Source organism: Carassius carassius, chromosome 17 (assembly GCF_963082965.1).
Source record: "Carassius carassius chromosome 17, fCarCar2.1, whole genome shotgun sequence".
Lineage (NCBI taxonomy): Eukaryota > Metazoa > Chordata > Actinopteri > Cypriniformes > Cyprinidae > Carassius > Carassius carassius.
The window spans coordinates 23,733,951-23,745,203 of NC_081771.1; the positions used below are offsets into that span (position 1 = coordinate 23,733,951).

An 11,253-nucleotide genomic window follows, 5' to 3' on the forward strand; every position below is an offset into this window, starting at 1 on the left:
AAAAAAACAAAATTGCACTTACAAAACATGGTAAAAGTCAAATAAAAATCTTCAGTATTTAAGTCATGAGAGAGATGGGTGGATAATGGAAGTGAAGGTGCAGTTCAGGAGAGAACTCTTAATTACGTTGCATGTCCCCAACCTAAGGAGTTAAATCTTTTTCATGTCAGGTCCAAAAAAAAATAGGGTTGTCCTTGTTTCAGAATGGGTTGTGGGTGTATGAGTGTGAGATTTCCCAGCCTATTTTTTTTCCCAGTCCGCCCCTCATGGAAATTAATCTCTAGGACAGTCACTTCATGAGCATTTTTTACTTATTTTGAGAAACTATCATCATATCATATACAAAGAGACAGCAGTGTTTCAGAAAGACACCAATGTTTCAGGAGTTTAGTACACAAAATAGGACACATGCTTATTAGATAACCGTATTTGAGTTGATGTATATGCTTTTATTTTTTTATTAACTATTTTTCCCCAAACCATTGTTAAATGCAGTTAGATGCCTGTAGTTATGCAAAGATTTGGTTTCAAAAACAGTATCTATAAACTATTTCTTTTGATTTTAAATCTGCTTTGAACTTCAGATCAATCTCTAAGTAAAAGGCAGTACTAAAGTCTGATTGTGTGGTGGATGTGTTCAAAATCATCATCATCTTAATTCAGGTGATGAAGGATGGTGAAAGTCTGATAGTATTGAGCTCTAAACCTGCATGGTGTAAAATGGTTGAAGATGATTAACAGTTGCAAATTAACATTCATTTGAAATTTATAAAAGTAATCAAAATGTACTCAAAAGTAATTAGTTACATTACTTTATTAAAGTAATTAAAAAAGTTACACTACTATTACATTTTAAATAGGGTAACTTGTAATCTGTAACCTATTACATTTCCAAAGTAACCTTCCCAACACTGTCTCTGACAACATCTCCAGGACACTTCGCTCCATGTGACTAGTAAGACAATTCTCTAATAACTATTATGATGAGTTTTGTTCCACCCGCTTAAATGATAAAAGTACTTGCGCTGTAAAAACTATTAAGACTGTGTCTGTTCCTCGAATAGTGAGGTCAAAATATAATGTAGGATCTAGAAAAAATCTTATTGTAATTAAACCAGAAAAATGTAAAGTAAATGAACAAAAACAGTTTTTAAAGTTTGGGCTCATAAATATTAGATCACTCACACCCAAAGCAGTTATTGTAAATGAAATGATCACAGATAATAGTTTTGATGTAATCTGCTTGACTGAAACCTGGCTAAAACCAAATGATTATTTTGGTCTAAATGAGTCTACTCCACCGAACTACTGTTATAAGCATGAGCCCCGTCAGACTGGTCGTGGCGGAGGTGTCGCAACAATATATAGTGATATTCTCAATGTTACCCAGAAAACAGGATACAGGTTTAACTCTTTTGAAATACTTCTGCTAAATGTTACACTGTCAGACATGCAAAAGAAATCTAATGTATCTCTTGCTCTGGCTACTGTGTATAGACCACCAGGGCCATATACAGAATTCCTAAAAGAATTTGCAGATTTCCTCTCAGACCTTCTAGTTACAGTTGATAAGGCGCTAATCATGGGAGATTTTAATATTCACGTTGATAATGCAAATGATACATTAGGACTTGCGTTTACTGACCTAATAAACTCCTTTGGAGTCAAGCAAAATGTCACCGGGCCCACTCATCGTTTTAATCATACACTAGATCTAATTATATCGCATGGAATCGATCTTACTGCTATAGATGTTGTACCCCAAAGTGATGATATTACAGACCATTTCCTTGTATCGTGCATGCTGCGTATAACTGATATTAACTATATGTCTCAGCGTTACCGTCTGGGCAGAACTATTGTTCCAGCCACCAAAGAAAGATTCGCAAATAACCTGCCTGATCTATCTCAACAGCTATTTGTACCCAAAAATACACATGAATTAGACGAAATTACTGACAACATGGGCACTATTTTCTCTAATACATTAGAAGCTGTTGCCCCCATCAAATTGAAAAAGGTTAGAGAAAAACGTACTGTGCCATGGTATAACAGTAATACTCACTCTCTCAAGAAAGTAACTCGTAGTCTTGAACGCAAATGGAGAAAAACTAACTTGGAAGTTTTTAGAATTGCATGGAAAAACAGTATGTCCAGCTATAGACAGGCTCTAAAAACTGCTAGGGCAGAGCATATCCACAAACTCATTGAAAATAACCAAAACAATCCAAGGTTTTTATTTAGCACAGTGGCTAAATTAACAAATTACCAGACGCCACCTGATTCAAATATTCCACCAACGTTAAATAGTAATGACTTTATGAATTTCTTCACTGATAAAATAGATAACATTAGAAATACAATAGCGAATGTAGATTCTACAGCGTCTAACACTTCAGTTTCATCCATCGCACCCAAAGATAAACTGCAGTGCTTTACAAATATAGGACAGGAAGAGCTAAATAAACTTATCACTGTATCTAAACCAACAACATGTTTATTAGATCCTGTACCCACTAAATTACTAAAAGAGCTGTTACCTGTAGCCGAAGAACCACTTCTCAATATCATTAACTCGTCGTTATCTTTAGGTCACGTCCCTAAACCATTCAAGCTGGCGGTTATCAAGCCTCTTATTAAGAAACCAAAACTAGATCCTAGTGTACTGGCAAATTATAGGCCTATTTCAAATCTTCCATTTATGTCTAAAATTTTAGAAAAAGTTGTGTCTGCTCAATTGAGCACCTTCCTGCATAAAAATGATCTGTATAAAGAATTTCCATCATAGCACAGAAACTGCACTTGTTAAAATTACAAATGACCTGCTCCTTGCGTCAGATCAAGGCTGCATCTCATTTCTAGTCTTACTTGATCTTAGTGCAGCGTTCGACACCATAGATCATGACATACTCATAGATCGATTACAAAACTATACAGGTATTCAAGGGCAGGCTCTAAGATGGTTTAGATCCTACCTGTTTGATCGCTACCATTTTGTTTATTTAAATGGGGTGTCAACTCATTTATCATCAGTAAAATATGGAGTGCCACAAGGATCCGTCCTAGGTCCCCTTCTATTTTCAATATACATGTTGCCCCTTGGTAATATTATTAGAAAATACGGAATTAGCTTCCACTGTTATGCTGATGATACTCAGCTATATATCTCAACGAGACCAGATGAAACTTCCCAATTATCTAAGCTAACAGAGTGTGTTAAAAATGTAAAAGATTGGATGACAAATAATTTTCTCCAATTAAATTCGGATAAGACAGAGATATTAATTATTGGACCAAAAAACACCACACAGAATCTTGTAGATTACAATCTGCAGCTAGACGGATGTACTGTTACTTCCTCTACAGTCAGAAATCTGGGTGTTATATTGGACAGCAAATTGTCTTTTGAAAATCATATTTCCAATGTTACAAAAACTGCATTCTTCCATCTTAGAAACATTGCCAAGCTACGAAACATGTTATATGTTTCTGATGCAGAAAAGCTAGTTCATGCATTTATGACCTCTAGACTGGACTATTGTAATGCACTTCTAGGTGGTTGTCCTGCTTCATCAATAAACAAGCTACAGGTAGTCCAAAATGCAGCAGCTAGAGTCCTTACGAGGTCAAGAAAATATGATCATATTACCCCAATTTTACAGTCTCTGCACTGGCTACCTATTAAGTTCCGTATCAGTTACAAATTATCATTACTTACCTATAAGGCCCTAAATGGTTTAGCTCCTGCGTACCTAACTAGCCTTCTACCACGCTACAACCCATCACGCACCCTAAGGTCACAAAACGCTGGACTTTTGGTAGTTCCTAGGATAGCAAAGTCCACTAAAGGAGGTAGAGCTTTTTCACATTTGGCTCCCAAACTCTGGAATAGCCTTCCTGATAATGTTCGGGGTTCAGACAAACTCTCTCTGTTTAAATCTAGATTAAAAACGCATCTCTTTCGCCAAGCATTCGAATAATGTATCTCTTAAATTGTGAGTGTAGTTGCATCTGCATTTTTATTCTTTAGCTTGGGTTAAACTAATTTTACTTTGTTGGATCAGCAGCTATGCTAATGATGTCTCTATTTTGTTTCTATGTTTTGACAAACTCCAGTCTGGATCCAGAACACCTGAGAAGAGATGATGCTGACCCTCAGAGGACCCCAGATGATCCTAACCTTGAATCAACAAACAGAACTAACAATTATTGCTACATGTGTGACTGCATCATATAATTACTATTAATTAATAATATTGATAGTTCATCGTCTAGCTGACTACGTCTTGTATTATTATTATTATTTTTTTTTTTCTAAAATCCTGTCAAACGTGCACAAACTACTAGCTACTACTAAATATTGTAGAAACATAATTTTCTGTAAAGTTGCTTTGTAACAATTTGTATTGTAAAAAGCGCTATACAAATAAACTTGAATTGAATTGAATTGTTCCTGCGGTCGTCTTCATTTTGTCGGGTGAAACGTCTCTCTCACTCTCAGCAGAGTCTGTGAGCAGCAACAACTTCCCCTCCGTGCGAACTGATACCAGAAATACGCTACGCTTTTACTCCGTGAATAAAGTATTTCAGTATGTTTGAAATGTTATGTTCATAACGTAGCATATAAAATAATAATAATAAAAAAAAATAACAAGAGAGTTTCAAAGTGGCTTAAGCTATTTTGTGTAAACTTTTTTTCCCTATATGACATGCCAAACTAATAACATTGTAAGCATTAAATCTTTAATTGCTGCTTTCTGCTGTGAAAATTTTGTTTGTGATGAAAATAACAGTACATCTTTGTCAGTTATTTTATCTAAACAGATCGATTAACTTCAAGTTTTCAAAATCAGATAGCATGCTGATAATGTAGTTGCACTGTAAGATTACATTTGTTTGAATGCATTATTGCGAAAGCGATTGCGTGTGAATCTGTTTAAATCATGCTTTAACCCGAAAATAATCAGTAAAAGAAACAGACAAACTCTTAACATCCCGCTCAACTCTTGCAGTCATTGTAACCTTCTGATCAAGCTATAGCTAAATATGTTTAACATGAAGTCTTGCTGAATATGCAGTTATATTATGGGCTGTTTGCATGAATTGTACTCATGATGGAGTGCTCTTGGAGCGAGTGAAAACCATGATGCTCATATTCAAGTGTTTGTGCAAAAATTATTAATGTGCATTAATGACAGGGAGGCGCTGTCTCATCACTTTAATTTTTTCCTGATAATGAATTTATAATTTTTTAATTAACATAATATCGTGGTGTCTCACATACATTAAAAATATATCTACAGAAAGCTTGAAATGTTTTTTCAACGAAAACGAATTGTGTAATCTGTGAATGTTGCATTTCTCTCGTCGGAGAGAGCCAGCACTGTGAATTTTATCCTGCAGCTGAAAAGAAAACATTTGTTTATTTATAAATAATTAAAATGTCTAATTTTCCACAATTATTAGGCTACTTCTGCATGTGCTTTGTTGCAAACTTAATGCATGTGCTTGAGCGCGGGATATATTAAGATTTGATTATGTAAATTTAATATAAACTTCTGATTGGTTGAATATAACAAACGAACGACTAGAACTAGAAAAATCTTACTTGGGGGCAGACCATTTTTTAGTCTATAACCAAAACAACAGTCCTATATAAACCAGTTCAGCAAGTGAAAGCCTCATATGACGCTGTCCGTATGAAAGAGCAATTCACACCTTTATCTCGACCCCCACAAGCCATACATAACTACCCCCAAAAACCCAACCCCCTCCAGCTGAACTGAATTCGGTCTGTTTTTTTGGCTGTGAAGGACGATGTGTTACTGGGCTGAAACATGCCTGCACTCAGCAGCACTACTCTTTGTATTCATAATTTTCTTGCAGCCCATATTATTATTTCCACAAGACCATAATGATATTAACAAATCATCAATTACTAATTAATCATTATTTTATGAAAATCATTGTTATTTGTGATCGTGGGTGGTTGTGGAAGGCTTTAACACCAAGCGGAATCCTCTGTTCCCGCCTCACAGAGCGCGGGACTCGCGCTCAGTGATGCAGCTTCACTGTCTGCGGTTTGACTTTACTAAATCAGATTGAGGCGAATACGACTTATTGATCATGAGCCCAACATTTGGCAAGGCAGGAACACATTCATTCTAACGCAAGGAAGACGTATTTCATTGAGCTAATGCTGTTAAATAGAGAGAGAGAGAGAGAGAGAGAGAGAGAAACTAGTCTACTGTAGGGCTATTCTTAAACTTGGAGCTCATTATATTGAAGTAATAATAATTCATTACATTTATATAGCGCTTTTCTAGGCACTCAAAGCACTTTACATAGACAGGGGGGTCTCTCCTCATCCACCACTAGTGTGCAGCATCCACCTGGATGATGCGACGGCAGCCATAGTGCGCCAGAACGCTCACCACAAACCAGCTTACTGGTGGAGAGGAGACAGAGTGGTGAAGCTGATCAGTAGACATGGGGATTGTTAGGAGGCCATGATGGTCAGAGGCCAATGGGGGAATTTAGCCAGGATGCCGAGGTCACACCTCTACTCTTTTCGAAAGACATCCTGGGCTTTTTAATGACCACAGAGAGTCAGGATCTCGGTTTAACGTCTCATCCGAAGGACGGAAGTACAAATCCAAACACCAGAAACGTTATGCATTTTATGAATAATGAAATGTTATGAAAAGTATGCATTTTATTTATTCACATGCTGTATGGTTGAAATAATATTTTAGTTCACCACTTTAAGTTCCGTTGTTTAAAAAAAAATGTTTTATTGGCTAATGTTTCATAAACCTTTAGTTGTTATGCTCTAAAATCCATGCCATTAGTAATTTCACAGTATGTTCACCTCCTAAATCACTAACCTTTAAAGTCACAATTCTATAATGGTCAAAATTACTCAGGCCAATGGTATTTTTTAAATGACATTATGAATGAATAACCTTGAATTTAAATACTATTAAACTAACTTTAAATTCTCAAGGAGTTTATAAGTAAAAAACCGTAAAATGTCACAGTGCATGTTAAATAGCCTAAATGAACTTGTGTTAACAATATAATTAGAACTAACAATATAATTTGATTTTTTTTAAATGAACAATTCCTGTCTAAAATGGGACAGCAACCTTTACATCAAACATTTTTAAATCGTCCACAGCTGAGCATCGCGGGAGGCTGATCTGCGCCAGAGCGTGTGAAGTGAATGTGAGGAACAAAATCATTTTCAGATGCAATGAAAAAAAAAAAAAAACCCTGGATGGCCTAGATTAGGCCCAGGCTCTGTTCTGAAGTATAAAATCATTATAATTACTGTTAACCCAGAGTAACAAATTTGAATGGATTAATCACCTATTTTCATTTGCTGGATGTTTTCTTTATTTTTTATTTTTTAAACACGCTAAAAAATAAATTAAGTTTGTCAGAGGAAAAAAATATATGAGTCGTGTATAGGTTTCATTTTAACAGATTAATGACCTGTTTTCGTTTGCTGTGTGTTTTTTTTAAACACGCTAAAAAAATAAATCAGTGTTTGTGAGAGGAAAAAAATATAAGTCATTATATTACATTGCATTATATTACATTTAGAAATAATAACGGCTGGCCTAATAATGTTATAATGTACCAACAGGATATTTATAACTATATATATTTAACTATTATTCATGAGGTAAATAGGCTGTGTAGTTCACGCGTTTCAGTATCGATGGAAAAAAATCATAATTAACAATATGTCAAAGTGCTCACGCCGAATGTCTGGTGAACGACTGCTGTTTCCAGTGAATATGTGCGCGAGGCACCAGCGTGATTTTGGTCACACATAAGGCATAATTTAAAAATGCAAAGTGTTGGTAATTTGAAAAATCAAGAATAATAACAGAGTTAATACGAATTATTGCTAAATGCTGGGCCGTTCCCATTTCGCTCTGCATATGGAACCTGAAGATTTTTTTTAAACCAAGAATGAACCGAAATGAAAATGAAATGAAAACATCTAGCTACATATATACAAAGGCCTTATATTTATTTACTGTTTAATAAAAATAGCATGCATATGATCCTTTGTGTAAAGGTCTTCTTTTAATTTTTGTTTAGTAGACTGTAGCCTAAGACTATCCTACATTTTAAAAATTAACAAATTGTAAATTTTTTAATGTTACAATGTTATATCATAATGTTATTGTTGTTTTACTTCCTTCTTTTAACTCATTTTACAAGTACATTCATTCCGCAATCCGTCCCATTGCGCCACCTGGCGGTAGTTTCGCAAACGATTTTAACACGCGACTGAATTACAGCTACCACGGCGGTAATGCCCAATTAGGCTGGCCACCTACTGTACTAGTCATGAAAAAACAAGCAAGAACAAAAGCAACCTACCTTCAAAAATTCAGCACAGTCTTGGATTTTGTTGTGGCTAAAGTCAAGCCACTTTAGGACATTTAGTAGGCTCTAAAACAATTTAGAAAATTGTTACATTCAGATTCATGCAGATACATGCAAATTTCTGTTACTCTATTTCACCCATGTCATAAGTTTAAAACAGGAGATTCTTACTAGCGACTCGTCAAGACGGGAAATGGAATTGTAACTGAAATTAAGGGTATGAAGTTCTAACCAGGGTAAAGCTGAGCTAAGGTCACCTCCACACAGAGAGAGAAGCTCCTATTAAACACAAACACAATTAAATTCTGTATGCAAACAAGATTAAATTTATAGCCATTGTGCCAATGCTTGTTGGAGCAAAAATTACCTCTAGAGAGCTGACACCTTTTGAGCAAGTGAAGACTTCCAGCTGAGAATACACTCCTCTAAGACCCTCCAGGCAATGAGGAGGAATACGCTTGAGCTAAATAAGATAATCAAACAAAAAGCACCATTATTGCAGACAATATTGCAGAGTAAAGCTACAAATATAATTGAATGAATTTGGTTGGTTTGTTCTGAAATACCTCTAAGTGTTTGAGGGACTTGAAAGGGAAGATTTTCACAACATACTGTAGTTTCACACCAGGTGGATTAACAAGCTGTTTTACAGACATATGATCAAATAATTGCAACAACAGCACAGTGTATTGGATCAGTGTAATAAAGATAAGTCAAGACACTTAGCAGTTACTTTATACAAAAATGTAGAACTAATAATTAATATGGAATACATTTTTCTTCCATCTATCAAAATGAAGCTGTACTCCTAATAAGTTCATAATGTCATAGACACATCGAAGCATCATCAGAACCTTTAGTACCTTGAGTGATATCGTCTTCTGCAGCATGTCGAAAAGGAACTGGACTTCCAGCAGGGAGGCAGTGTCTGCTGGGTGGGACGGCAGGGCCAGAAAACCATGCTGATGTGTTCGTGAGAGAAGGTGCCGCTCAAAGAGTTGTGTCAGGTGCTGTAAACATCCCACTTGCAGAGTGAGAGTACTGGAACCATCCAGCACGGAGTCACCTACACAGAGACCAATTAGAACATTATGCAACGCTTCAGCATGCTAAGCATCCTCAAACAAATGCAAAAGCACTCTCAGATTCAACTGATTATCTCTGTCAACATGCAAACATTATCTTGCATAGCAGTGTCCAAATTTGCACTTATAAATATGGATCACATTGCTTTGTCTCCATGTCTTCAACATAAAGATAATAACATTAAATTCTCAACTTGAATCCTACTCACTCCAAACCTTGCGAAAAGTTAGATGAGTGACTGTTGACAACGTCTTTGTTACATTTTTAGCTGTGTGGTTATTTATTTTTATTATTTATTTTTTTGCCTGCCTGGAACTGGGCCTGGTCCCACTGCTGAAATTAACAATGACAAAATTTAAATACTGATTCTATACCATTATTTCGCAGTAACGTGGCAAGCCTGTGTACAACCGTTGTCTGACCGGACTGAGTGGATGACATCCTAAAAAGGGTGAAACATATTATATCAGCAATTATTCTAATCCGAATATACATAAAGCTTATATTTATCATTGCTATGAAGACAGGGCATTGATGTGGGTAATAAAACTGGCATGTAAAACTACATGTAGCAGAAAAAAGGGTGGGAACCGAACATTCCCCACGCTGTTCCTTAACTGTAAACAAATGCAAGCCATGTCAGTTCTCCCTATTTGTGATATGTAAGCTAATGGTGAAGAAAACAATATTAATTATATTTACCACTACAAAAGATATGATCACAAAACAATTCAGGTATCTAGACAAGATCCAGATCTGTCAATTTTCAATCACAATGTACCTACGCTGTTATTTTACATTTGTTAACCAAAAACAAATAAACACTGGTAACTTAACTCTTCCTGACGCTCCAACACTTGTTTTGGTCAATGTCCGTTCTTACGAAATGCGCTAAAACATACCTTATGCTTCAAGAAATACCTGACCTGTAACCCCAAAAAACGTTATACCCGGTTTTGTACCGGCAATGGGATTTATGGCATTAGCTCAGTTTAATTCCCTTTGACGTTTGTTGACATCCTTCCTGATAGCCGTCATATGATCTTGTTTCTTAAACCTACGGCGGCCCGAAGACGCCAAACAAGCGAATATTTAACTAAGCGCGCCCTCCTGCGTCTTTTACAAGCACTTAAAAACAAACAAACAGAAATAACTTGTATTTTGAAGGTGAACTGTTTAATGGCATGAGAATATTAAATCAAACTATTCCATAATACTTAAACTGTGATTATTTGTTTATTAAATAATAATAATAATTCTGTCTTTGTTAATTTGCCCTCACTGCTGGATATTGCAGTCACAACTCTTATCTCACTATCTTGACATGTCCATTTTTACAATAGCTTAAAGTGCAACACAGCAAAATCTACATTACCAACCTGATTGTGTAACTGCTGTTTTTATGGTAGACGTGCAAATATGTTTGCTCTCTCTTGTCTTATTTCCACATTGGCAGCTTTTCTTGGAAATCAAACACCACCTCAGGAAACAATATTCCAGAGAACACACTTTAGTAAATGGTTTAACATATACAGTATATATATGATTTGTTTTAATATGCAGTCACACATATTAAGAAATGCATACCCTATATTTGAATATTATCGTCATTAAGATAATATTGATTAGATACATTTTATGAGACACAAATCTTTGTGTTAGCCACAGAATCTCACTCTTTGTGAAACCAAGGCCAAACATTATCCCTTCTATAATGTTCGAGTTTTATATATTAAAACTGACTACAAGAATAAATGTTTC

At 35.6% G+C, this 11,253-nt stretch overlaps 1 protein-coding gene across 1 annotated transcript in view; it reads right to left on the minus strand.

Annotated features, from left to right (window-relative positions):
- Positions 1–10,560, minus strand: part of stk11ip (serine/threonine kinase 11 interacting protein) — a 41,860-nt gene extending 31,300 nt beyond the window's left edge. Inside the window, exons 1-7 of the mRNA XM_059571319.1 lie at positions 10,395–10,560; positions 9,867–9,934; positions 9,270–9,472; positions 8,973–9,047; positions 8,774–8,869; positions 8,578–8,685; positions 8,401–8,472 (exon numbers count right to left, since the gene is read on the minus strand). Of these exons, the coding sequence (XP_059427302.1) occupies positions 8,401–8,472; positions 8,578–8,685; positions 8,774–8,869; positions 8,973–9,047; positions 9,270–9,472; positions 9,867–9,933 (621 nt within the window). The 5' untranslated portion in view covers position 9,934; positions 10,395–10,560. The remainder of the gene's footprint in view (positions 1–8,400; positions 8,473–8,577; positions 8,686–8,773; positions 8,870–8,972; positions 9,048–9,269; positions 9,473–9,866; positions 9,935–10,394) is intronic.
- Positions 10,561–11,253: the final 693 nt, after the last annotated feature.